At 34.7% G+C, this 27176-nt stretch overlaps 2 protein-coding genes across 6 annotated transcripts; both read left to right on the forward strand.

The window, feature by feature from the left end:
• The first annotated feature begins 2900 nt into the window (after nt 1-2900).
• On the forward strand, nt 2901-4496 carry LOC140008672 (uncharacterized). Its single transcript, XM_072053514.1, has 2 exons — nt 2901-3894; nt 4224-4496. The coding sequence occupies exons 1-2, from the start codon at nt 2901-2903 to the stop codon at nt 4256-4258; spliced, it is 1029 nt and encodes a 342-aa protein (XP_071909615.1). The 3' UTR covers nt 4259-4496.
• Nucleotides 4497-18792: 14296 nt separating this feature from the next.
• Nucleotides 18793-22188, forward strand: LOC113693628 (benzyl alcohol O-benzoyltransferase-like). 5 transcript variants are annotated; one of them, XM_027212189.2, is made up of 4 exons: nt 18793-19097; nt 19192-19277; nt 19571-20096; nt 21062-22188. In XM_027212189.2, the coding sequence occupies exons 3-4, from the start codon at nt 19611-19613 to the stop codon at nt 21986-21988; spliced, it is 1413 nt and encodes a 470-aa protein (XP_027067990.1). In that variant the 5' UTR covers nt 18793-19097; nt 19192-19277; nt 19571-19610; the 3' UTR covers nt 21989-22188. The 5 variants fall into 5 exon arrangements, with proteins under 5 accessions (XP_027067990.1, XP_027067992.1, XP_071909354.1 ...); XM_027212191.2 differs by having other exon boundaries at nt 18793-19055; XM_072053253.1 differs by having other exon boundaries at nt 18793-19051.
• The last annotated feature ends 4988 nt before the right edge of the window (nt 22189-27176 follow it).

The following is a 27176-nucleotide window of genomic DNA, read 5'->3' on the forward strand; positions in this document are numbered from 1 at the left end:
CGAGAAAAATGAGGCATAAACTAGAAAAATACCAGAAAATTAGAACAAAATTGAAATTAAAAAGAAACAAATAATTAACGCCAGTCCCCGACAATGGCGCCAAAAATTAACAGGTACCAAACCTGTACAATAATAATTACCTACTCAAAAAAATACAAATTTGTATATAGCGATGAGTAGGGTCGAATCCACAAGAACTAGGGGTAATTCATTTCTTTTCAAGTTCGGGACGCGGGGGAGTTTTTATAAAAGTCTCCCATGTGTGAATTAATTTGCTCCAGAAAGTCCCTCCTTTTTTTTTATAGTTTTCTACTCCATTTCTTGAAATTAAATTCAGATACCATATATAACCAAATATGAGTAGATATTAATAATTAAAAGGGTTAAAAAAAAAAAGCCCCATGTGCTAAACCTAATATACAAATAAACCCCATATGGTTTCAAAATATACAACGCGACATCTCGTGCTTTGAACTAAATTGTAACCGTGACGAAAATCGATAAAATTAACGGGACTGATGTACTGGAAGCTAAAAGCAAATTCATTATATTTAATTTTTAGCAAATATTCCTATTGTACCCCTTAGCCCCCAATAAAACTCCCTCCCAGCGATGCTTGTGTATAGAATCGATTTCTACTTGATTGAGAGAAATTGAACTAGCTTTTGGGAGAAATCAAATTACCACGCAGGAGGTTTGAAAGGTAAAGTCATTCTCCGGATACGAACTCAACCTACGAGGAACTACTACACAATCTTGGCTAAGGTAAAAGGATTTGATTTTGGGTTTTGGCTAACAGATCCTACTCAACACCCCTAATCAGCAAAAATTTCCTATCACAAATGGAAATTTCAGAAATTATTTGCGTCACCTAGTCAACACCCAAATATCAACAAAAATCTCGGCTTTAAATCCAAACTTGCAGTCCCAAATCAGCAAAAATCTCCCATTAGAAATGGACATTTCAGAAATTATTTGCATGACTCCTAGTTCCAACACCCAAAAATTAAAAAAAAAAATCTCGGCTTCAAAACCAAAGTCGTAGTCCCTAAACAGCAAAAATCTTTATTTTAAATCCAAAGTACCAGTCTCAAAACTCATAAAATCAGGAATTTTCTAAGGTAAACACCCAAATATTGCAGATCAAACCAATGCCAATCATTACCATTCCAATAGTCAATCACCTTAGGTGAAAGATGTTCTTCTGGGATTTCTGGTACGATACTAGCTAGAGGTGAATCCGTAAGCCAGGTATCTAACCAAAAGTGAATGGATTTCCCATTACCCACTCTCCAACAAACTCCCTCATCCAAAATAGCAGCCGTGCTCCATATACCTCTCCACAGATGGGAAGCATTTGATTTACACGAGAAAGCCTTGCTACTATATTTACTGTAAAGGATTTGCTGCCAAAGACCATCGTCATGTTTCAACAAATTCCACCCAAGTTTGCTGAGGGTTGCTTCATTGAGAAGTGAAAGATTTCTAATACCCAGGCCACCACACTCTTTCGGCAAGCAAACCTGATCCCAAGCTTTCGCCATCTTTTTCCCCCCACAAAAAGCGTCTATTGCAGCAAAGAAGATGAGACCGTTTGGTTGGGCTTTACTTCCTCTCTCTCGCTCTCGCTTTCCCTCTCTCTCTTCTCTCCCTCTCTCTCTCTTCGTAGGGTTTGAAGGGAAGAAATGAGTCCGTTCAATTGCCTTTTGGGTATTATACAAGGGCATTTTGATCCTTTTATCAATTCCCGTTAATTTTACCAATTTCCATCACGGCTACAACTTAGTTCAAAGCACGAGGTGTCGCGTTGTATATTTTGAAACCATAAGGGGCTTATTTGTATATTAGGTTTAGCACATGGGGCTTTTTTGTTTTTAATCCTAATTAAAATAATGTTTGGCAGGGACAAAGGGGGAAATTAATAATAAAATTACTAACAATTAACACCCTATCAATTCACTCAATTAATCATCGATGCAATGATAATTTCATTTATTCACTGATAAACAAGTTATAACTGCCAAACATGTAACAATCAACTTTTTCTTACTGTATTGGTGATTAAGGTATGACCGTTAATCACTTCCCTAATCAAGAAATAACCTTAGGCACAAACATAAAATTTAATTTTTCAATTACTTTAAGAATTAAAGAAGCCCTGTTCTAACCAAATAACACGCTATGAGGGTTATTTTAAGTTAGCCCATATGTTCTTCTGACACAAATCCAATCATGTTAGTTACCACTAATTTAAAGTAATTAAATAATTATGAATTTAACTGCTCTAACTGATTTTAGGTTATTAGATTAAATTAACTATTGAGTGTCCTTAATATTCAAATAAAATAATAACCATAAGACATTAAATCAGAGAACATAAATTGCAGATTTATTATAAAATAAAGAGAGTACAAAACCTAACAAATAATTCCAAGGCCAAAAAGGCACCGAAAACTAAAAATACAAAAAAGTTTAAATAGAATAACATGTTTTGTTGAAAATCTAGAATATCTTTTTCTATGTATATCCCATGATTTCTGCTATATCCCATGATTTCTGCTCTATTTTAGGATAGAATAATTTACTCCTAATGTATTTTAGAATAGAATAAATTAGCTCCTAATTTTTAGGAAAGTACAGATTTCATGGAATTGACAAAAGTCAAATTCCATTTGTATAAATGTTGTACAGAGTCTAAAACAAAAGATATAACAGAACAATTCAGTTTTTCTTTTTGTTCATGGTATCAGAGCTTTTGCTCTTGGGACCTCTTCTTGTCAGCCTTCATTGCTGAGTGCTTTCCTCTCTTCAAGTCTTTATTGCCAAGTGCAATTTCCAGCCTTCATTGCTGATTTTTTTCATTAGGCCTTCATTGCAAATTTTTCTTTGAAACCTCCAACATGTCTGAAACTGAAACATCAGAAATCCACTCCAATACCAAATCAGAAGAGACCTCAAATATTCCACAAACAGGGGATTTGCAGAGTATCCAGGCAGCCTACAGGTTCAATGGAAAAAACTATTTGAAGTGGTCACAATTTGTTCAAACATTTCTCAAAGGAAAGGGCAAAATCAGCCACTTGCTTGGAACTGGATCGAAAAAGGGAGATCCTAAATTCGCTGCTTGGGATAAAGAGGATTCTATGGTCATGTCATGGCTGTGGAACTCCATGTTACCTGAAATAAGCGATACTTGTATGTTCCTACCAACAGCTCAAGACATATGGACTACTATTCGACAGACCTATTCAAAGGCAGGAGATGCTGCCCTAATCTATGAGATCAAAACAAAGATCTCAGCCACTAAACAGGGCAACCTTTCTGTTACTCAATATGCCAACCTTCTGCAAAATCTATGGCAGGAACTGGACCAATATCGGTGTGTTCAGATGTTGTGTAGTGAAGATGCAGCCACCTTGAAAAACTTTATCGAAAAGGATAGAGTTTATGACTTCCTTGCAGGTCTGAATGTGGAATTTGATCAGGTCAAAGTCCAGATATTGGGGAAGGAAAGATTATCATCTCTGAATGAGACAATATCATTGATTCGAGCTGAAGAGAATAGGCGAGAAGTCATGTTAGAGCCTAAAACATTAGAAGGCTCGGCAATGATTTCTACAAAGTCAAATAAAGACACAATTTGGTGCACGTGCTGCAAAAAATCACGCCATACGCGAGATGATTGCTTCAAACTCCATGGGAAGGAACAAGTCCTTAGTCGTAAAGGAGGATTCAAAGGGGGAAAAGCCCACTTAACTGCTGGAGAAGACCAAACACAAGAAAAATCCAACCAGGCTGGTATGGGAGAATTCAAGAAAGAAGAAATCGAAAAGCTAAGAAACCTCCTAAATTCCCTTGAAAAGTCCTCTAGTACGTGTTCATTGGCTCAATCAGGTAAGTACCTTAACTCTTATGCTTTAAGTGCCTCAAGCATGTCTTCTCTAGGCTCTTGGGTCATCGATTCAGGAGCTACTGACCATATGACTCACAGCCCAATCAGATTTAGAACATACAACCCATGTCCTAGAAATAGAAAAATTACTGTTGCGGATGGATCTCCTATAACTGTTGCAGGCCAAGGGACAATAAATCTATCAAATTCTTTATCCCTAAATAATGTGTTGCATGTCCCAAAATTGTCCTCCAATCTCATATCCATCCATCAAATTACCAAAGATCTGAACTGTAGAGTAATTTTCTATTCTACTCACTGTGTTTTTCAGGATTTGGTTACGGGGAGGACGATTGGACTTGCTAAGGTGAATGACGGGCTTTATTACCTTGAGGAGATGAGTGGCAACAAGAAGAACAAAAATCAGTTATCCCTCACCTGCTCCTCAAATAATAAATCTGAAATCTGGCTTCATCATTTCCGTCTTGGTCATCCATCTTTTATTCTACTTAAAAGCATGTTTCCTTCACTTTTCAAGAATGAAGATGTTAGTAGTTTTCATTGTGATACATGTGAAATTGCTAAACATCATAGACTTTCATTTCCATTGAGTAATACAAGATCTACTAGACCTTTCTCTTTGATACATACTGATATTTGAGGGCCTTGTAGAATTTCTAGTATTTCTGGAGCAAAATGGTTTGTCACATTCATTGATGATTGTACTAGAACTACTTGGTTATTTCTTATGAAAGAAAAATCAGAAGTAAGCAGTATTTTTCCAATGTTTCATAAAATGATTTGTACACAATTTGGAAGTTTGATTAAAAGAGTAAGATCTGATAATGCAAGAGACTATTTTAATCAAATTCTCTCATCTTTTTTCCAAAAAGAGGGTATAATACATGAGTCATCTTGTGTAGATACACCCCCAACAAAATGGGATTGCTGAACGAAAAAATAGACATTTACTCAATGTGATTCGAGCAATTTTGTTTCAACATAAAGTTCCAAAAACTTTTTGGGGGGAGGCTGTTTTAACTGCTGCACATTTGATAAATAGAGTACCTTCAAAAGTACTAAATAATCAAAGTCCCATTGCTGCTCTTTCTGTTTTTTACCCTGATTTTAATGTCTCTTGCACATTGTCACCAAAAGTGTTTGGTTGTGTTGCTTTTGTACATGTTCATACACAAAAAAGAGGGAAACTTGATCCAAGAGCTTTAAAATGTATTTTTGTGGGATACTCAAACACAAAGAAAGGATATAAGTGTTATCATCCTCCTTCAAAAAAATTTTTTATCTCCATGAATGTCACATTTGTTGAAAATGAACCTTACTCTCAAAGTAACAATCCTCATCCCCAGGGGGAGAGTTCTTGGGAAGATAAGAAATTTCTCCTTGATCTTCAAAGTCCTACACTAAACTTAAAGTCTTTCAAGCCTAACCATCCACCATATTCTAAAGGAGAACATACTAGCAGTGAACCTGAACCTGAACCTAAATTTGAAGTTGAACATGCCAGTAAAGAAATTGAACCTGATCTTGGAGCTGAGGAAAAATCTGGTTTAAATCCAACTACACCACTCAAGGTCTACTCAAGGAAGAAAGTTCATATTTCTGAACCTGTGCAAATCCAAGAGTCTGAACCACAATCAGGTACTGAAAATTCTGTTCCTTTGTGTGTTCAATCTGACTCTGCTCCTTGTGAATTTAATGATTTAGACCTGCCTATTGCTGTTCGAAAAGGAACACGAGCATGCACTAAGCATCCAATCTCAAATTTCGTATCTTTCCATAGACTCTCTCCACAACATAAAACTTTCCTTACCACCATCAACTCCATTTCAATCCCACAAACACTACAAGAGGCACTTAGAAATAAGAACTGGTTACATGCTATGAAAGAGGAGATGAATGCCCTAGAGAGAAATAAGACTTGAAAAATTGTAAACCTGCCCAAAGGAAAGAAAACAGTGGGGTGTAAATGGGTATTTACTTTGAAATATAGAGCTGGTGGTTCATTAGAAAGGCATAAAGCACGGTTGGTCGCAAAAGGATATACACAGACATATGGGATAGATTACCAAGAGACCTTTGCACCCGTTGCAAAAATGAATACTGTGTGTGTTCTTTTGTCTTTAGCCGCTAACTTTGGTTGGTGTTTACAGCAATTTGATGTGAAGAATGCATTCTTACATGGGGATTTAGAAGAAGAGGTGTACATGGAACCTCCACCGGGTTTCAATATAATGTTTTTTGAAAAGAAAGTGTGCAGGTTAAAGAAAGCTTTATATGGATTAAAACAATCACCAAGGGCTTGGTTCGGAAGATTTACTAAAGTGATGTTAGCAATGCAATACAAACAAAGTCAAGGAGATCATACTTTGTTCATAAAACATTCAAAAGGAGGTGTTACAGCTCTACTTGTATATGTAGATGACATCATCATCACCGGGAATGATCCAATTGAAAGAGAAACACTCAAAAAGTGCTTAGCAAAGGAGTTTGAAATTAAAGAACTAGGGAGGTTGAAATATTTTTTAGGCATTGAGGTGGCATACTCAAGTAAAGGCATCTTTGTTTCCCAACAAAAGTATGTCTTAGACTTGCTTAAAGAAACAGGCAATCTTGGATGCAAGGCAGCAAGCACACCCATTGAGTCTAACCTGAGATTGAATGAAGAGAAGGATGATAGCACAATAGATAAGGGAAGATATCAGCGGTTGGTTGGCAAACTGATATACTTGTCCCATACAAGGCCGGACATAGCATTTGCTGTAAGTGTAGTAAGCCAATTTATGCATGATCCAAGAGAGAAACACTTGCAGGCTGTCAATAGAATTCTATCCTACCTCAAAGGGACACCGAGTAGAGGAATTTTGTTCAAGAAAAATAAATGATTGCTCATAGAGGCATATACTGATGCTGATTATGCAGGTTCTGTTACAGATCGTAGATCAACTTCAGGATATTGTACATTTCTTGGTGGGAACCTAGTGATATTGAGGAGTAAGAAGCAATCGGTTGTTGCAAGATCAAGTGCTGAAGCAGGGTTTAGAGCTATAGCTCATGGAATTTGTGAATTGCTATGGCTCAAAATAATACTTGATGATCTTAAAATCAAGAGCGAAGGACCTATGAAACTCTATTGCGACAACAAGTCTGCCATCAACATTGCACACAATCCAGTGCAACATGATCGCACAAAGCACATCGAAGTTGATAGACATTTTATTAAAGAAAAGCTGGACAGTGGCATGATTTGCACTCCATATGTAGCATCAAATAATCAATTGGCAGATGTCTTAACTAAGGGAATACCAACTTCCAACTTTGAAGACATTACATGCAAGATGGGAATGGAAAATATCTATTCACCATCTTGAGGGGGAGTGTTGAAAATCTAGAATATCTTTTTCTATGTATATCCCATGATTTCTGCTATATCCCATGATTTCTGCTCTATTTTAGGATAGAATAATTTACTCCTAATGTATTTTAGGATAGAATAAATTAGCTCCTAATTTTTAGGAAATTACAGATTTCATGGAATTGACAAAAGTCAAATTTCATTTGTATAAATGTTGTACAGAGTCTAGAACAAAAGATATGACAGAACAATTCAGTTTTTCTTTTTGTCATGTTTAACAGTCCAAAGGCCCATTAATTTGCTCTTTTGGTTTGATGCTTAATTAAAATTCCTCTCAAATTACGGTGTAGGTCTCCTAAAACTCTTTTGGACTGGTACATATGACACTTGGACTGATGCCCTTAGTACATTTAAACTCATTTAACCTCTACTATATTCATAACCACCATGAGAAAAGACTTCTATGTAAAATTTTCGATGTAGGATGTAAAGACAAACTCATTAAATCTCTACCTTGACGTGTATCCAATATCGACAAATAGCAGACAAATAACAAACAAACTCCACCTTCTCCAGAAAAAATTTAACGGATTCCAACGAACCATGATAGTCCAAACAAATCCCAACAAGCCATCAACAAACCAAGATGAAAAAGGGTCAACAGGTCCCGATGAGTCAAAACTCATAAAAAATTCAATATATCTCGAAGGGTTAAAATAGCAAATATAGTAATCTTGCTCCACCTTCTTCACGAAACTCTCAACGAATTCCAACGGGCCAAAATAGCTCTTCTTTAAACCATAACTAAACTCCAACGAAAATTTTTCTTCACTCTATGTAGCGCTAAATCAATATCCCAGAATTGATAGTCTATTATTATCATCAAGAACCCAAAATCTGAAACTCTGATACCAATTTGTTAGATTTGGTATCAGAAAATTGATCAACAAGAACAATAGAGTTCTTGGCAACCTAATAAAGACAATAACAAATCAAATAAAATAAACAGAAAGATACAAAATTTTACGTAATTAGGCCTAATTGATCTACATCCATAGGTAAAGGGGTTGCAGATTTACTATAATAGAAAAAGAGTACAAAACCTAGAAAATAATTCCAATGCCCAAAAGGTACCTAAAATTGAAAACATAAAGGAGTCTAAATAGCATAAAATAACACTTGCATATTAAATAGCATAAAATACTTAACGATCCAAAAGCCTATTAACTTGCTTTTTTGATTTGATGTTTAACCAAAACTCCTCTCAAATTGGAACATGAGCCCCCTAAAACTTTCTTGAATTGGTACATACGACACTTGGATTAGTGCCCTTAGCATATTTAATCTCATTTAAATCCACTATATTTATAACCACCACAAAAAGAGACTTTTTTTTTATAAAATTCTCGATATGGGTTACAAAGACAAACTCAACAATCTATTCCATTCTTAAAATAGCATACTTCCAACTAATTTACTTATTTTTGGTTGTCTCAGTAGATAATTAAGTGGTCTACTATGTGCGCAATTCGTGTAATGGTTATATTTTTGGTTGAGTTGCCCACAAGTTAGTGTGGATGTGACAAGGCTTCCTCTTTCATTGACGGCAACTTGCCAAATCTAAATTGTTTGAACACACACTTTTCAAGAATAACCCAAATTAATTACATAGAGTAATTTAATAAAAATGAAAAAAATGGTGTTTTGAGATTCACTTGCCAATGAATTCTAAAATGGTTGAATTGTCATCAAATATATATGGAATTGTTAAAAACGAAGTTTTAGCACCTCGAAGATGTTGGGGCAAAGTAGTAGTGGGGGAAGTTCAGAGTGAAGACAAGATATTTTAAATTCTTGAACCAGAGCAGTCTTCCTCGTTATTCAGATGCTCATTCAAAGGCAATACAAAAGGTGATGGATATCTCAGGCTTAGCACATCATCACATTGCAAGTCACTTGCAGGTACTAATCTTGATCAGCCAATGAAAATGCTCACATTTCTTATTGTTTCATTCATTACTTTCTTTAATTTTAAAATTCTTTTGGTTTTTGAATTCCTGAGTTAAGATTTGTTACTTGAGAAATATTTGAACTGTAGCAAATTAAATGTAGTCGCCAGCCGAGCTATTACTATCATAGGACATTAAGTAAATTTTATATGCCAACAATGTTTGGATAATACATTGTTGTTCATATCCTGAATTAGCCTCAAATTTTCATTTGTGTGAAGTTCACATTAATTATTTGGTGGCTTTCCAATTCCAATATTCCTGTCTCCGAAATTTTTCTTTCCTTTTGATAAATTCTCCTACATTTTTCTCTTCTTTTATTTTGTCTTGCTATTTTAGCTTTAGATATTTTAACTCGGACTCACATACAGGAAAGATGCAACTGAATTTTGAAGACAAATTTTGTTCATTATCATCCCAAGCTTAAACATGAAGATGGGTGACAAAGTGCAAGTTAAAATAGCAAATTTTTCAATTTGTTCAAAGAGGTAACATTGGCATATTCTAACCGCTCTAGGGCTATTTATCAGCAGCTTGAGTGTCATTAATTGGTTAGTTGATTTGAAAGATCATGAGTGATTGGTGATTGGTGTTCAGTCCAAGTCACAAAGTAATTTTCAACAATTTCATTTCTCTTATTCTATGTTGGTTATTCGACTAGTCTTCTTTCCATTGTATTAAAGAGAACTTCTCTGCATTACATTTCAATAAAATTACTTTCAAAATTCGACACCGATCATAATATATTTCATTACTAGTGTTAGTTATACAAAAAAATTCATATGAAATTGACCAAGTTTTACCGTCTAAGTTTTTGAATTCGTTTTCAACATTTTACGATTGATGCTTGCTAAATTAAGTGCTTAATCACTTACTCTACGTATTCAATCCTTCCTGTTGCATTTGCAGCTGCAGAAGAGAATTGTCAAAATGAAAAATTGAGGAATAAAAAAGAATGATCTCCTAGCAAATTTAGTCATCACAACCGAGAGATAATTGAGTGTTATTCAGTCTAATTTCGCTTAAAAAGTATGAGATCTTCAATGTCCATGCACCATGTATATCAACCATATACAGATCATGTCACCATCACCAGCACATATTTTGCCCGTGGCATCATTGGAGTCATTTGTTTATACCATGATCGTGCATTCACAACATGACCAATATGATCAGACTCTTCTTCTTTTATCCATGATTATGTTATCATCCATTGCATAGGAGAATGTCCTAAATCGAATTATAAAATTTTGAAAATTTGGCAAGATGTGCTACCAGCATAAAACTCAAGTGTCGATGTAAGATCTTAAAAAGCCACAGTAATCACTACATATTCCTTATAAACTGATTTTTGCTTCAAGGGTTATTCTTGCTCTTAGGGATATGTGTCATAAATTAGGTCTGATTGTCATAAACGAACTCTTGTGGATTTATGTCATAAACTTCATATTGTAGGCCAATATCTTAAAGAAAATTCTTGTTTAGATCAAGATCGTAAGAAACTAAAACCAGTGTTTTGAAAACCGGACCGGACCGGCCGGTTCGACCGGTTGAACCGCGAACCGGCCATGGCTCCGGTCCGGTTCAATGCCAGGTTTGACTTTGTCAAGAAACCGGTCAAAAACCGGTCGGACCGCTAAACCGTTGAACCGGATTTGAACCGGTTATTTCCGGTTTTTGAGTTTTCCTTTTTTTTTTTTTTTTTTTTTTTGCAAAATGTAGTTATCAAGATTCGAACTCAAGACCTTTGTAATAGAAGACCAATGTAGTAACCGTTGCACTATCACATCTTATTAGTTTTTTTTGATAACTTATTTATATAAAACAAACACTCATATTTCTTTTGTTCCATTTTTTTCACAAAATATCATCTTTTCATGACTCTTTCTTTTTAATCTTCAACACACACACACACACACACTCTCTCTCTCTCTCTATCATCTTTTCTTTTGCCACTCATTTTTTTATCAAACCTCTTTATTTTTAATTTATTGATGTTTTCTTCCATATTTTAATTTTGTTTTTGTCCATTAAATTTAAAAAAGTTAAAAAAGAATTATTTTTCTTTAACCCAATTTATTTAATACCACAACCACTCACTTTTATCTAATTTTTTGTTTCTTATCAAATTTGCATTTCTATTTTCAATTCTCTTGATTTTCTTCGAACTCCAAATTTCCTTTTTTAAATTGTAAATTTAAATTCCAAAATGTAAATTAAAATTTAAGTTCACAATGTCTAAATTCTCATAGACGTGAATTTTGTATAATTTCAAATATTGTGATATTTTTGGATTATATTTAAGATTTTTTTGGTAGATATAATTTAAATTGAGATGAAATTTATTTGTTTTAACTTATAATTTAAAAAATTTATTTTTAAAAATCCAAGTTATTCAAAAATAGTAAACTTTTCATCATATAAAGTATTAAATTATCCATTACATGTCTTATTTTGTGCACATATATATTTATATAAATTATTTTTTAAAAAATTCATTGAACCGAGGTTGAACCGGTCCGACCGGTTGAACCTCGACCCTTTCACTTCACCGGTTCGATTAACGGTCCGGTTTTTAAAACATTGACTAAAACTCGAGAGTAAAGGAAAGTGTTAGACCGATTGTCTAATTTGTCCACTAGAGAGTCCCAAAAGAAAAAGCGGAGGGGGTGCAAAAGTAGATTTAACAAATGTAGAACACGTGTTTAATAGAGAAAGAGAAATAGGATTAAATATTTCTAGTTCAATTGTAATTTCATAAAGATAATCTAATTTAATTGAAACAGCCCTTCGAATTGAAGGGGAAGGATCTATGGTAGGATATTGGGTTGACATGGTAGTATGGAGCCTTTCATGGCTCATATAAATACATACTCCAATAGTATCAAACCTAGTCTTCAAGTGCATAGCTCAACTAGTTTACTCTTACACCTTGTACATATATTGATAAATTGCCACAGAAGCATAAAATTCAGATAATCCCACCTGAAATTTCCACAAATTATGATGATGCAGTAGCTGAAATAGTCAAAACTAGGGTTGCAAACGAATCAAACTGATCGCGAACTACTTGAGTCTAAACTCGACTCAAGTTCAGTCAACATCGAGTTCGAACTGATCAAGTCGAATTCGAGGTTAAAAATATTAAATTCGTTAGCTCGTGAGTCGGCTCGAATTCGATTATATATATATATAATTTTTTATTTTAATAGTAAAATTATATATATATATTCTTAATATTTTATTATTTATTAAGAAAAATTATTATTTTATTTATTTTTTTAAAAATAAAATAATTATTTTTTTTAAGCTCGAACTCGAGTTTGACATTTTGAACTCGAGCTCAAGTTCGAACTTTATAAAATTATGTTGAATTTCGACTCAATTAAGTCGAAATTCAACTCGATTTGTTTGCACCCCTAATCAAGACTGTCATTCAATAACAATCTAAGACTCAGAACAACAGTTTAGAAATAGAATTCCTCAAAAAAAGAGGAGAGGGAAGTAAGACAGAGGATATAAAAACTCACTGTTCACAGCATTTGCTGATCGTACCACTAGTTATTGTTTATGTGCGTCTTCAAACTTTGGGTAACCAAAAAAAATGAAGAAAGGAAAAACGCAATTAAGCAATGTATAAGAATGAGAAAAACGAAGAGAATGTAGGAATAAACAAAGAAGGCTCAGAGCCAACATAAAGTTACCATAAATCCATAAGAAAGGCAGGAAGGCAGAAACAAAATTCAGCCTAGCTTTATTTGATGTTGAGGGCATTCGGGCTGGAACCACAAACCTAAATATCATAGAAGAAGTTGCCAAGTACCTTCAGCAGGCAACAACTTGTTGGCCTTTAGGAGAACTTGAACAATATGCTACTACTTCAAGGCTTCCCCTAGCAGCTCAACCCTACGCTTCATATGGATTCTATTCCTTTCTGCGTTGGGTTCATACATCGTTTTTTTGACACTCTCAGACTGTGATGGACCTCTTACCTGCACACCCAAAATTTGAAGCTACCATTGTAGCTGATACCAGTGCAAAACAAGGGAGAGTGACTTTTGTTAACAATTAACATGTTTTCCCGTTTCAGCTCCAACTCCTTCAAGCCCTACATGAAAAACTAACCCAAGCTAGGGCTAGAACTAAGAGTACTACTCATAAGTTGATTCTGATAGGACTCAAAGTAATCATGATGAAATGTTTTAAGATTAGATCTGGTTGACTTCAATGACAATTGAACTATTTTTTTTCCTTATTTTCTTTTGATTCTTTTTGGGGTTACTTTTGAAGTTCATGCATGCTGCTCTAAGTTTCAGACTTCCCTATGCTAGCAAACAAAGTGCAAGCTATGGTTTATTTTAGGACAACTTGTTAATTGAATACACACTCACTTGTTGAAGATATTTTATTGAAGTTATATAAATGCAAGAAGTTTTACCTACTAAGAGACATGGTTGAAGCCATTCAATCTATTTGCTCTATGATTCTATGAAATACAGATTCAGAATTTGTAGGTCCTAAGACCTGGTAGTATACCTCCAATGGATGTTACGAAATTAACAAGTTACTAAACACGATTGGTGCACGTGATATGTAACTTGATAACAAGACATGAATTGTAAACTTTAGCTGATCATCTATCATTTAAAAAAAAAAAAAAAGAATTCAACAAGGAAATTTTCTGAAATTAAATCATCTTCTAAGATAATCATAAAAGTTCTGCGGAGTTTCAATAATAAGTGAATATTTATAGCGACACCATTTTTCTTCCTATTTCTTTAATTTTATGATGGTATTGGTTATCATGATGATTATAGTTAATTTATTGATTGAAATCTTTGGAATTCCAGGGAAATGGATTTTGTTGTAGATTATATGAAGAAAAGGGAAGATGATGACTGTGACAGCTTGATGGCATTTCTTTCAACAAAAGACCTATATAAGAGTCTCATCATCTGATAAGCATGGAAACATTGCTTATTTTATAGATGGCATGAACCACCATTTGCCATAAGCCTACACCCAACAAACATATTAACCATATCCTTGCAATTATTTTTACCTTCCTTCCTTTCTTTCTTTTTTTCTCCTGATATCTCTCATCGATAACTTTACTAGCTTTGAGAAACTGTGGAGGGAGCCTATTGGGAAAGCAGAGACAAGCTGTGCAGGAAGTTGTGGATAAATTTTTAGCAGTGGTGATTGGAGGAGAAGAAGAAGAAGAAGAAAATTGTAATCGGGTATTTGTTTTTGTGAAAAAATTTCCACTTTTTTTTAATTAAATTTACCAGAATAACCGCTGATTTATGCGTTTGGCAGCTTAATTACTGCATGGTCCTGTGTTTGCATGTGTATATATATATATATGCACAGATACACATAAATAATGAAAGAATATGCACTGCTGTTGCACGTATAGTATAGAATGCTTGATGATAGGAATTTGGTCTCCACCGGCCTTGGTGACATGCCTTCCTACAATGATGTGTTTTCTTGGAGCCTTGAAGACCAAAAGCATGGTGATTCAAGCTTGCAGCGTTGTCATTGCCGGCAGATGCAAGTTGCGTGCGATCGAGGAGTTGAAGGGCATATTAGTTTTAAGTTAAAAAATAATTCGAAACCCTTGGAAGCACGGTTCGCGATCGCAGTATCAGCTGCGGTCACAAACACAATTGCTCCGCATTGTTCGCGGCATTTCGGTTGTAAATCGAGTGATACGCATATTTTTTACTAATGATATTTTTTAAAAATTCTGAAAATTTTATTAAAAAAAGGAAATAGAGTAACAAGCATAATGATGAAATTAAAAATTGCAAAAAATCAAGATCAATAAGTCCAATTACTAATTCAACGAAAGAAGTTAAAGTTGTTCTTAAACAAAAGAAAAAAAAATTGAAGCTGTTATAATCATTAACATCAAAAGATGCATTCATCACAGAGCCTAATGAATCACCTGAGATTTATGGCAGAAGATGGAGCCTCCAATTCTCTTGGGCCTAAATTTGATGCTTTCTATAGGTGGGCTTCTTCTTGGACTAATTGAGCAGCAGACCAATGCATTCATCTCTAGCACTCTTTCTCTCTTTTTATTTATTTTCTTGTCCAGACTTTCCTTCCTTTGACTCTTCATTCTCTCTGCCCTTTTCCTTCCCCCTTTCAAACACATAGCTTTGAAAGATACAAATTGAAAAATATCTAGAGCTGCTAAAATATCTTTGTGTCTAGATATGATCAAACCTTGAAAGAGCTGCTAAAATTCCAAGATCACACCCTTCAATCTACTTTTACCCAAAAACCCAGAATGATATATTAAGGTAAAATGAGTTTGATGAAACAGCCCATCTTTTCCCTTTTATATATTATATAGAATGTTTTGTCCATTGTAACACTTCAACTTTCTTGTATTCTAGTTCAAAAGTTATGAGACCTTTAAGTTCTATGTTCCAAGCAACTATATATATTTTTTAAACATTTTTTGGAGATTTTGATAGGTCTGCTACAAGGCAACTATATTCTGACCTGCTTCCACATACCCTATCGTTTTATTTTCAGTGGATTGAAAATTGTCATGTTTGAATTCCATCTACCATAATTATTCATGTATTTCACATAAACTTCTTCATAACATCCCAAAACCTAGTTAATCATATCTAAACGCAAGCATATAGCCGTGCCTTTCGTTTAATATGCTTAATCTAAATTGAAAAATATGAGTAAGTTCTCCAAGAAGAAAGAGAAAAGTGCAATTTCAACGTCGAAATTTCGTTAAGTTTTGCAGCTACATGTTCATGTAAAATGGAAACAAAAAAAGAGAGAATAGTAATAAAAAAATTAACCCCTTAGATTCAGTATTAATATAACCATTAACACATGTTTATGATGTTCATAGGAAAATCATATCTACTAACTCATGCTTCAACGTCTATACCATATGTAAAGGGAGATGCGGTTTTTGGTATAAATAAAATTTTGTCACTTTATATTTTTTCTAGGATAAATTACATTTTACCCCCCTGTGGTTTACCCTTTTTTACATAACCCCCCTATGGTTTCAAAAGTTATACATAACCCCATCATGGTTTGGATTAAAGTGTCAAAGTAACGGAAATAGTCACTCGTAACGGAACTTCTAAAAATGTCAAAATTACCCTTATAAATACATGACACATTAACCCCCTATGATTTTTATATTTTACCATATAACCCCCCTATGGTTTAATACTTTACCATATAACCCTCTTATGATTTTCAAAACATACACATAACCCCCCTTGGTTAATACATAAATTTCAACCTTACATAAGGGTATTTTTGACATTTTAGGTGACGCCGTTACGAGTGACTATTTCCATTAGTTTGACACTTTAATCCAAACCATAAGGGGGTTATGTATAGCTTTTGAAACTATAGGAAGGTTATGTGAAAAACGCTAAACCACAGGGGGTAAAGTAAAATTTGCCCTTTTTTCTAAAATATTCTTACTTACTGCCTACCTAATATATTCAACTGCTAATTATGGTTATGAATTATTTATAAATAACTATCTCTTTATGCCTTTTATTTTGATAAATTATTTTAATATTTATTGTCAACAATATAAAACCAATTCTTTTAAAAATGATATAACTTTACTCAAACTTTAATAATATTTTTCTATTAGTTGCACAAACGGATCTGAACACTTGTCAATAAACAATTTGTGAGGTTAAATGGTGAAGTTCAGGTGGTAGTCAATAGAGCTGCAAACGAATCGAGCCGCTCGCGAGCGGCTCGAGTCAAGCTCGAGTCGAGCTCGAGATTAATCGAGCTCGAGTCGAGCTCGAGCCAGCTCGAGTCAAACTCGAGCTCGAACTCGAGCTCAGAATATTAAGCTCGTTAGCTCGCGAGCCGGCTCGCGAGCTTGAGTATATATATATATTTTTTATTTTTATTTTTATTTAATAATAAAATTATGTATATTATATTTATATTTTTTTTAAATTTTTTATTTTCATAGTGAAATTACGTATATATCCTTAATATTTTATTATTTATTAAGAAAAAAATATTATTTTATTTATTTTTTAAAAAATAAAATAATTATTTTTTTATATTTTTCGAGCTCGAGCTCGAGCTCGAGCTCGGCTCGACTTGATTCGAGTCGAGCTCGAGCTCGAAAATTGCTGGCTCGTCGAGCTCGAACTCGAGCTCGAGCTTGGTAAAATTTAGTCGAGGCTCGGCTCGATTAGCTCAAAGCTCGACTCGACTCGACTCGTTTGCAGCCCTAGTAGTCAAGAAGAACGGCATCTATCAAGCATCAGCCGCCACGCTAGACGTCAAGATACAAGCCGTGCCCCGGTCTTATTCATGATAACTTATTATATGAATATATTTATGGACCTGTCAAGCTCCCTTCAATTTTAGAAACTATCACTTACACCCCCTATTTCACCTTTAAGACAACAAAACAAACCCAATATGCTGGCCTGGAGATAAAATTCCCATGAACACCCTAAAATGATCCTCCCATGAACAAATTTTAGAAAAAGGATAACATTTGAAGGAATAATAAAACAACGATTGAGCTGTATGTGAACTCAAATAGCCAAAGAGACAAAGAGCCAAAGCACTTCATTAGCCCTCACTTCTTATCCTATAAATAAATTCCCATGAATAACCCAAAATGACACTCCTACAAATAAATTTTAGAAGGGGATAAATTTTCAAGGAATAATAAAATACAAGGGATAATATCAGAAACCTCCCTTGAAGTTTCTTCTAATATTAGTTGGCACTCCTAAAATTTTAAAAATAATTGTAAAAAGCTATATTAACTTTTATTTGATGCATAATTCACATATTAAATAAATGAAACTCAAAAAATTTTTTTAAAAAAAAAAAGAAACAAAAGTCACTTTCTTCTCTTTCCCTTTTCTCCAACGTTTTCTTTTACTCATTTTTTTAGATGACTATACAATATTTCATTTGTAAATTATTATAAATTGAATCTTATTTATCTTTTGCTTTTCATGATTGTAATGGAGTGTGGTATGATTTATTTGCTTATTTTGAGTTGATTTTTTTTTATAATGATCGGTATAGTTTAAAGGTTTAGGCACGAGTTGAGAAAAGGTTGGAAAAAATATAAAGTTCATAAGAAATCAGTTTCGAACATATATAGCTAAACTAGCGCAAGTGTATTTCTTTGCAAATAAATTTTTTATTTTTTAAATTTATATTTTTATGGGATATAGCATTATGATGTGATAGTACTACCAGAAATTATTTTTAAGTGATAATTTTTTAAAGTAAATAAAGTTGTATGGGAATATTTTTATTTAGCAAGTAAAAGAGTAGTTTGGATTTCTAAAAAATTCGTTACACAAATAACAAAAATAAGGGAGGTAAGTGATATTTTTAAAAGTTTAAAGATGCCAGATGAATTAAGAGAAACCTCAAGGAGGATACTGATATTATCCATAATACAAAACAAATATTAATTGAGTTATACGCTTGCCTCATTCTCCCCTTATAATTGTGTCTCACATAAATTCATACATCTCTTTCCCAAGTCTTTCACTCCATGCCCTCTTCTTCTACCACTGCCACACTTCCCTCGTTCCTCATTTTTCCAAAAAAGTACAGACAAGTACGTGTTCCTGCACCGATTTATCATGGCTGAATCCTCTATGAACAAAAGTTGATCTCCTCGGACTTTCGAGTGACATGACGAAAGGAACCCATCGGTAGCTGGAAAATTGATTGTGGTACTGCAAATCACAAGATTGAGGCTGATATGCAAGTATATGTGGCTGATGAATTCACGATTTCTTGTCTACTATTGGTTGGACTATGTTGTGATTTTCTTGCATGTTTGATAGCTTCATGGTTTTGGACACTATTATTCACCTTTTTTTTAAATTTTTTTGCTACGGCAGGATGTTTATAACTGCCGACAGAGATGAGGATTAGACGGCAAGGGAAGATTTGAAAGTTATGAGGCTGGCCAAGTAATTGAAAAAGGGTAAGATTTGATGAGGGGTGAAAAGGGTGGAGGAAATGGAGTTGGAGTCTTCTGGTGACTTCTTCATTTTCATTTCGGTTTTTGGCATTTTTTTTTTCCTGAAAATTATGGTTAGGAGTCAGGCCCTTTAAAATAGTGAAGGGCGGTAATTGTTATTATACAAACCTGAGGGGAGCTTCCTGTAATTAGGCTAAACCTCAGGGAGATATGTGACATTATCGCATATATGTTATACACATGCAAAACATTCTTGCTGCTTGTTTGCATTTCCTAAAGAAATATATTTGTTGTAGATAATCAGTAGGTGGTGGAAGTTTGTTTCTGGACGGTAGAATGGGATCCGGATCAGCATCATCAAACTCAAAAAAGTCTTTGACATTCAGGGTGACCAGACAAAAGCCTGAGCTGGTCCGTCCGGCCAAGTCCACCCCTAGGGAATTCAAGCTCCTCTCTGACATCGACGATCAAGAGGGTCTTCGCACTCAACTCCCCGCCATCCATTTTTACCATAACCATAATAATGATCCCAGGATTAATGGGACCAGGAGGAGATTAGACCCCGTGAAGGTGATCAGGGAGGCTATTGCGAAGGCTCTGGTGTTCTACTACCCGTTTGCAGGGCGGCTGAGAGAAGGCCCCGGAAGAAAGCTGATGGTTGAGTGCACGGGAGAGGGTGTTCTGTTCATTGAAGCCGATGCAGACGTGACGCTGGAGCAGTTTGGGGATGCGCTTCAGCCTCCATTCCCGTGCTTGGACGAGCTCCTCTATGATGTTCCTCACTCTGGAGGAATCCTTCACTGTCCTTTACTGCTTATACAGGTACAACCCAACAACTGTACCACTCTTTTGTGTCTTTTTTTTTTTGGTTCGTGAATGTGAAGGTGTCCCCATCACTCTTTCCCAGATTCTTCTAAGTTTCTCAAGGAAGAGGTAAATTGATAGTTGAATACTTGGCAATACTACCTATTTTTAACGGTAGAAAATTGCTACCCTCTTTTGCGCTAGGATATCCATGATTCTAATCTACACTCTTTTAGATAAATCTCGCCTAGTTTCGTCTAAGGTGGCGTCTCACATAAATTGGCAACTTCAATGATAAACCTTGTGTGTATCATTGTGACAAGGCTCTACACAGCCTTAGTAATTAGTCTAGCGAAAGGTTGGAGTACCCTTTAAGTAAAAAAATATGATAAAGGCCCCACAAGTAGGCCTGGCCCTGTCCACTACCAACTAAATTGTTCAGGGAGTGGGCTTTATTTTTTGTTCTTACACTTGCAATCAATTACTGAGTGCCAATGGGAATTCTGTAAAATGCATCTACAATTATTGTATGAAAAAATTTAGTATCACGATACGGAGTAACTATTTGGATTTGGATGAAACTCTTTGGTAGAATTATAAATTCTTAGTTACGATAAATAGCGATTGGAAGTCATAGTAGTGGGTATTTTCATATTTTGTTCCAGTAAGTAGCAGCTAATTAACTAGCTAAACTATGATATTCACTGATCATATATATAACTGTAATGGTATTGTACTATATACGGTTTCAGATAGGTACGATTGGTTTCAGGTGCTGTTGGTATGGTTATTATACTTTTTCATGATACTTTGTTGTATTTCATGATGTACAATAAAAGTTATAGAAATGTACATCAAATCATGTAATACAACAAAAGTTATTTGAGTGTACACAAAACCATGAAATGTGTACAACAATCGCACCAGTTATACTTAAGACCAAATGTACCTGTCCAATTCCCATCATGTAAAACGTTACGCAGGTAACTCGTTTAAGATGCGGTGGTTTCATCTTCGCATATCGCCTAAATCACACCATGGCTGATGGTGCTGGAGTCAGTCAGTTCATGAATGAGGTGGGAGAAATCGCACGGGGAGCCTCTGCCCCATCTATACAGCCAGTATGGCAGAGAGAGCTCCTCAATGCTAGAGACCCGCCAAGGGTGACGTGCACCCACCACGAATACGACCAGGTAGCTGACACCAAGGGATCCATCATTCCCCAGGATGACATGGTCCATCGTTCTTTCTTCTTTGGCCCGGCAGAGATCTCAGCGCTGAGAAAATCGATCCCTCTTGACCTTAGTCGCAAGTGTTCGACGTTTGATGTTCTCACAGCCTGCCTCTGGCGCTGCCGAACCATCGCCCTCCAGCCTGAACCTAACGAGGAAGTCCGCGTGATGTGCATTGTTAATGCTCGTTCCAGGTTCAATCCTCCCTTGCCCCAAGGATACTACGGCAATGTTATAGCATATCCAACGGCGCTGACGACAGCTGGAGAGCTATGCAACAAGCCTGTGGGATATGCAGTGGAGCTGGTGACCAAGCTCAAACGTGTTGTGACAGAAGATTACATGAGATCTGTGGCTGATTTAATGGTTATTAAAGGGAGGCCTCATTTCACTCTGGTGAGGACTTATCTTGTGTCGGATGGTACCCGGTCTAGGTTGACTGACGTGGACTTTGGTTGGGGAAAGCCGGTGTATGGGGGGCCGGCCAAGGGTACTGTTGCCAGCTTTCACATACCCTTCAAGAACAAGAAGGGGGAGGAAGGAAGAGTAGTTCCTATTTTTCTGCCGGGTTTGGCAATGGACAGATTTGTGAGCGAGCTGAAAAACTTATTGTTGAGCAACAATGTCCATCGTGGTGCCATTACTGATCGCTCCATCTCCGTCAAATCAGCCTTGTGAACTAACTTTCTTTCTGTACCTGATCAAGTCCACCTCTGTATTTCTCATGTCATTTGGATTGACTGTAGTTTCTACCATTTATGATCGAGTTAGTGGCACAGTCATTCTAATTAGACAAAAACACGTCTCTTCTTCTATTATACCTCCACATGAATGCTTCAGCCCAAATTGCAAATAATTCATGTTAGTTTGGATCACAATGTTGCACCAGATTGGCCGGATTTTTCCCGATTAGACCGAGATATGTTCTTGTATTACTACGTATAATCTAAATCTACATAAGCCTAAGAAATCTACATTGTGGGTATTGTCGAACCATAACATTTTATCCAAGAGTTGAGGAAACCAATGAAGTGAGTCTAGCTTAAACTTCTCCAAAGACTGACCAATACCATAATTTGAAGTTGGATCTTTCACTTGCTAATTGTAATGGTTTTTAATTCGCACTTTTTACTGATGTCGCAGATGAATAATGGGGCATGACCTACGGACTGGAACTTGCACGGGAGAAGGGATACAGTCCATAGGATTTTTGTAGTGAAGGATGGAGTAAGAACAGCCCACACTTCAACATCATGTCATCAGAGTTGGAGCCATGATCATCAGCAGCACCTGCTGATTCTCTGCAATCCACCAGATGTTTTTAAATAGGCACAATTTGTGTTTTTTAATGTAATAGGGTTACTAGTCGTCAATCAGTTACTCTGTAATGGGTCTGAGGCTTCCCAATGCACCTGAAAAAGAAAAATCATCATACTTTGAAATCTTAATAGTTAATAGAGTAGTTAAATGCACAACTTTCCAGCTTAATTTGACTGATTACCATGTGTTTGTTTTTTAAACAAAGAAATTACTTGGAGATTGTATTAAAGCTCTTAATACTGTAAGAAGTTCCTCCTGGTGATCAAAATGTGATAGGTTGTAATTAGTTGCTAAATTTATAATTATTTTCCCTTGATTTTAGCCAAATATTATTTTAATTGATAGATTCTACTTATATTTGATTAATGGTGCCAATTGTAGGAAAATGAGTGACGTGTGCGGGGTATACATACACAATTAGTTCATCCACAATCAAATTTTACATTTATAATTCCTAAATTCCCCACACGCGATTTATCGCAAGTATACGAATCGTGAACGAGTATAGGGTATTAAGGGTCGATCCCACAAGGAAGATTGCAATTGCCGGCACTACTAAAGCTCCTCTATTATTTAGACTATCAATGAATTATAACAAATAAAACCTACTTAACTTATGTAAAAAAATAACAAATGAAAGCTCCTTAAGTTGTGATATTCCTAACTACTCATGCAAGTGCTATATTTAGATAATTGAATACTACTATCTAGGTTAGTTATGGTGTAATTTCCTTATGCATATGAAACCTACTTTCGTAGTGAATAAATTATACTTATAACTAATCCATACCTATTCTCATGGTTATGAAATTAGTTACAAGTTCATTTTTTCAGTGAAATTACATGAAATTAATCACCAAAACCACATAGGTGAACCTCTACTTTCGTGAGTGTACTTCCTATGTTTAGCACTTTTTGAACTAGTGTTAAATCTCAATTTTTATTGCAGAAACAACACCTTATATAGTCATAATTAATGGTACCAGATTAATCATGATTTAAAGAGCTAAAGTGCTAAACAATTTGCTCAAATAACCAAATAATAAACACTAACAATCATAGAAAGTTCAACCAAACCCAAGGCATAAACTTTAAAGACACATAAAAAAAATAAAATCTAAAACTTGTATATTAACTAAATTTGGAATCAAGTACAAAAGATAAAGAGTTAGAAAGGAAAAGTAACCCTTGTCACATGAGTTCTTCCTTGGCTTCTTCAATTCCATCTTCATCTTTGCCTAGCTAATAAACAAGTAGGATGAACTACACTACTCTATATTCAACTACTAAACTAATTAAACTAAGAAAAACTAGTGAGAACTACATTTTTGTGGAGTTTCTCTAGTTTCAAAAGTTATGAAAATGTTCTTCAAGGCTTCTTTTTATAGAGGAATTCAATCTTATGGTGAGTTGTTAAAGTTGATGTAATTGCTTCATGGAATCACCAAAAGATGTTTCTTGACTTCTCCATACTTGCATGCTCAGTTTCAGCCGGATTTCTTGCAGATAAATTGGTTAAAAAGCTTGTGTAAAAAGAGCACAAGTTGCAGAGCCAGTTACGGAGCCAAAAGTAGCTATCCGAGGGCTAGATCCGAGCTCTGCTATAGTGGATCCGAGCTCGGATCCTATGGCCTCGGATCCACTGCTCCAGAAGATCAGACGAGGGATCGGATCGCAATGGATCCGAGCTCGGATGTACTTCCTCTGTTTTTGGTCTAACTTCAACTGATATTTGCTTGATGTTAGAAGCTGAATTCTCTTATATAAAACACAAAAGTTGTAGCTCTTTGAGTAGCTTTCCAATGCATCAAGAATCATCCAATTTGGAGCTCTGTGGACCGAGAAATGACCAAAATATCCTTGCCTGGTCAGAACCTTGTTTCAGCTTTCGACCATGAAATTGCACTTCAGTATTTCGACTTTTTGACAATGAAAACTACTAAACTGGAGTTCTATGTCTTCATACCAAATGTAGATCTATCTCTTGAATTTAAAATGGTATAAGAATCACCTCAATCCGATCATTTTAGCTCAAGATATAATCAAAATACCACAATGTGTCAAAGCTGTGAAACTCCTTTTCTTTAGAACTTGATTGCATTTCATCTCTTGCACTTCATATTCTTTTTTTGTCACTTCAAACTATCATCAATCATCCAATTCTCTTCTGAATATATGCCATTTGATGATTGAATTATTAAACCTACAAAAACATGAAGTTTTTATTATAAAAATCTATAGAAATGCAATTTTTACCACTTAAACCACAGAATGCATATTTTCACTAAAATCCTAGTTAATTATCTTTAAAAGTTGTTAAAACACACCAAAACTAAACAATAAAACACATTTAAAACACTCAAAATATGCACTTATCAATGAACAAAATGTAATAAAAAGAGTAATTTTTCAAGAATTACTGTCAAATCCAAAAAAATTTGGATTCGCGCATGACAATTTTCCAATTCAAGTCAAAGACCAGGGGGCATATTTCCAAATACAGTTGGGAAACGTCTTAGATTATTAGAAAATATCTTCTTTTCAGTAAAATTAGGAAGTTTAAGTTATTTTGGAAACTAGAAAATAGGAAGAGAAAAGGTCGGCTCCCATTTGATTAGTACTTGAGAGAGACAATTGCGTGCGACTCTGGGGCCTTGAAGAATAAGAGCCGCTTGGCTTTTCTCTTTGTTTTTGTCATTTCTTTGTTTTTCTTCTTTTGTTGAACGTTTGTGCAATTTCCTTCAATGGAATTGCATGAGTTACTTTCAATAGAAAGTATCTAAATTTCTTTTTCTAGTCAAAGGCCAATTTGAAGGTGCGATTCCAAACATATGTGAGGTCGAACTCATTTTATTCATTCTTATTATTTTCTAGTATTCGTATACTTCCTGCTTTATGTTTTATGGTTGTTGTATTATTCAATTATTTTGGGCCCGAATTTTAGACTAATTCAATAACTTAAAACCGATTAGAGTAATTAAGTCCGTAATTGTTTAATTATTCTAAATTAGTGGTAACTAGCATGATTGGGTTTGTGTCAGGGAAATATATGGGTTAATTTGAAACAACCCTCGTAACGTGTTGTTTGGTTGGAATAGGGTTTCTCTAATTTTTGAAGTAATTGAGAAATTGAACTCTAAGGTCGTATTTAGAGTTATTTCGTAATTAGGATAATGGCTAATGGTCGTACCTTGACTATTGATGATTTAAGGAGAAATTGACTGTCATTGCTTGTTTGGCAGTTATAACCTGTTTATCAGTTTATAAGTGGAATTATTATTGTATCGATGATCAATTACGAGAATCATTTCCGAAGTTGCTTCTTGACTAGAACTTGTCCAATATTATTTGCGTCTTTATAATTTGCCATTTAATTTTTAGCTATTCATTATATTCAAGTAGTATAGTTTATTGTCATTTTTATTAAAAACCCCCCATATCCTGAACTCTAGAAGAAACTAATTTCGCACAGTCCCTGAAAATTTGACCCTACTTACTGCTAGATGCAAAATTTGTATTCAATTTGAGCAGATATTTATTATTGTACAGTTTCGACACCTGTTAAAATGATTGAACCCATTTAGTTCATTGGCTCTTTGATATATCAACATGATACAAAATTTGTATATTCTAAGACCGGGTAGTGTATGTACCCACCCACAGTTGGTTTACAGAAATTAACATTACACGATGGTTGTAAACGTTATCAGCTATCATAAGAAAAATGAAAACCAAAAAGAAGTTTCTTATGAAACTAAACCTATATAACTTTTGGTGGAGTTTTAGAAAGGGTAAAATACAAATATTTCCCTATGGTTTGGCGTATGTACTCTTTTAACTTCTTGTGGTTTAGAAACCTATAATTTAACCACTTGTAAGTGAAACTGTTAGATTTAATTGTCAAAGTTGTATAGCTAAACTTTTCAAATAAAATTATTATGAAATTATAAAATCACCCTTCAATTTAAAGTTAATATAATGTTCAAAATAAAATTTGATGACAAACATATACTTTTAGAAAAATTTAGATAAAAATGAAATTTTAGAAAAAAAAACTTATATTTGCTTTGTTTTCAATGCTATTTATTAAATTGCTACCACCGTGTTCAGCGGTGGAGCCATATATAATTGTCCACCCCTCCCTCAACATTGAGAAAATTGTTTTTTAGGCTTAAAAAATTTAAAAATTTCAAGAATTGCTCTCTATTTGCCCCCTCCTAAAATCTTTAAGGCCCTCTTTTCTAAGTGCATTGCCCCCCAATGTCTATAAAATTCTCGTTTCGAGTGCTTTGCCCCCTCCCCTCCCCCTCCCCGACATCAAATAATTAAAAATTTCATAATTGTCACTATTTACAAGAATGTTAAAAACATAGATATTAATCCAAGTATAAGTTCTATCGATATTTCTAAACACAAATGGTAGAGTGGTTTTTATTATTAAATTTAGGTATAATTTAAACTTAAAAGCATATTTTATATAGAAAAAAATATATGTTTTACATAGCCCCTCATTTAATTTAATTCACTATTTCTGTGTTCTATATAC

Source organism: Coffea arabica, chromosome 6c, assembly GCF_036785885.1.
Source record: "Coffea arabica cultivar ET-39 chromosome 6c, Coffea Arabica ET-39 HiFi, whole genome shotgun sequence".
NCBI lineage: Eukaryota > Viridiplantae > Streptophyta > Magnoliopsida > Gentianales > Rubiaceae > Coffea > Coffea arabica.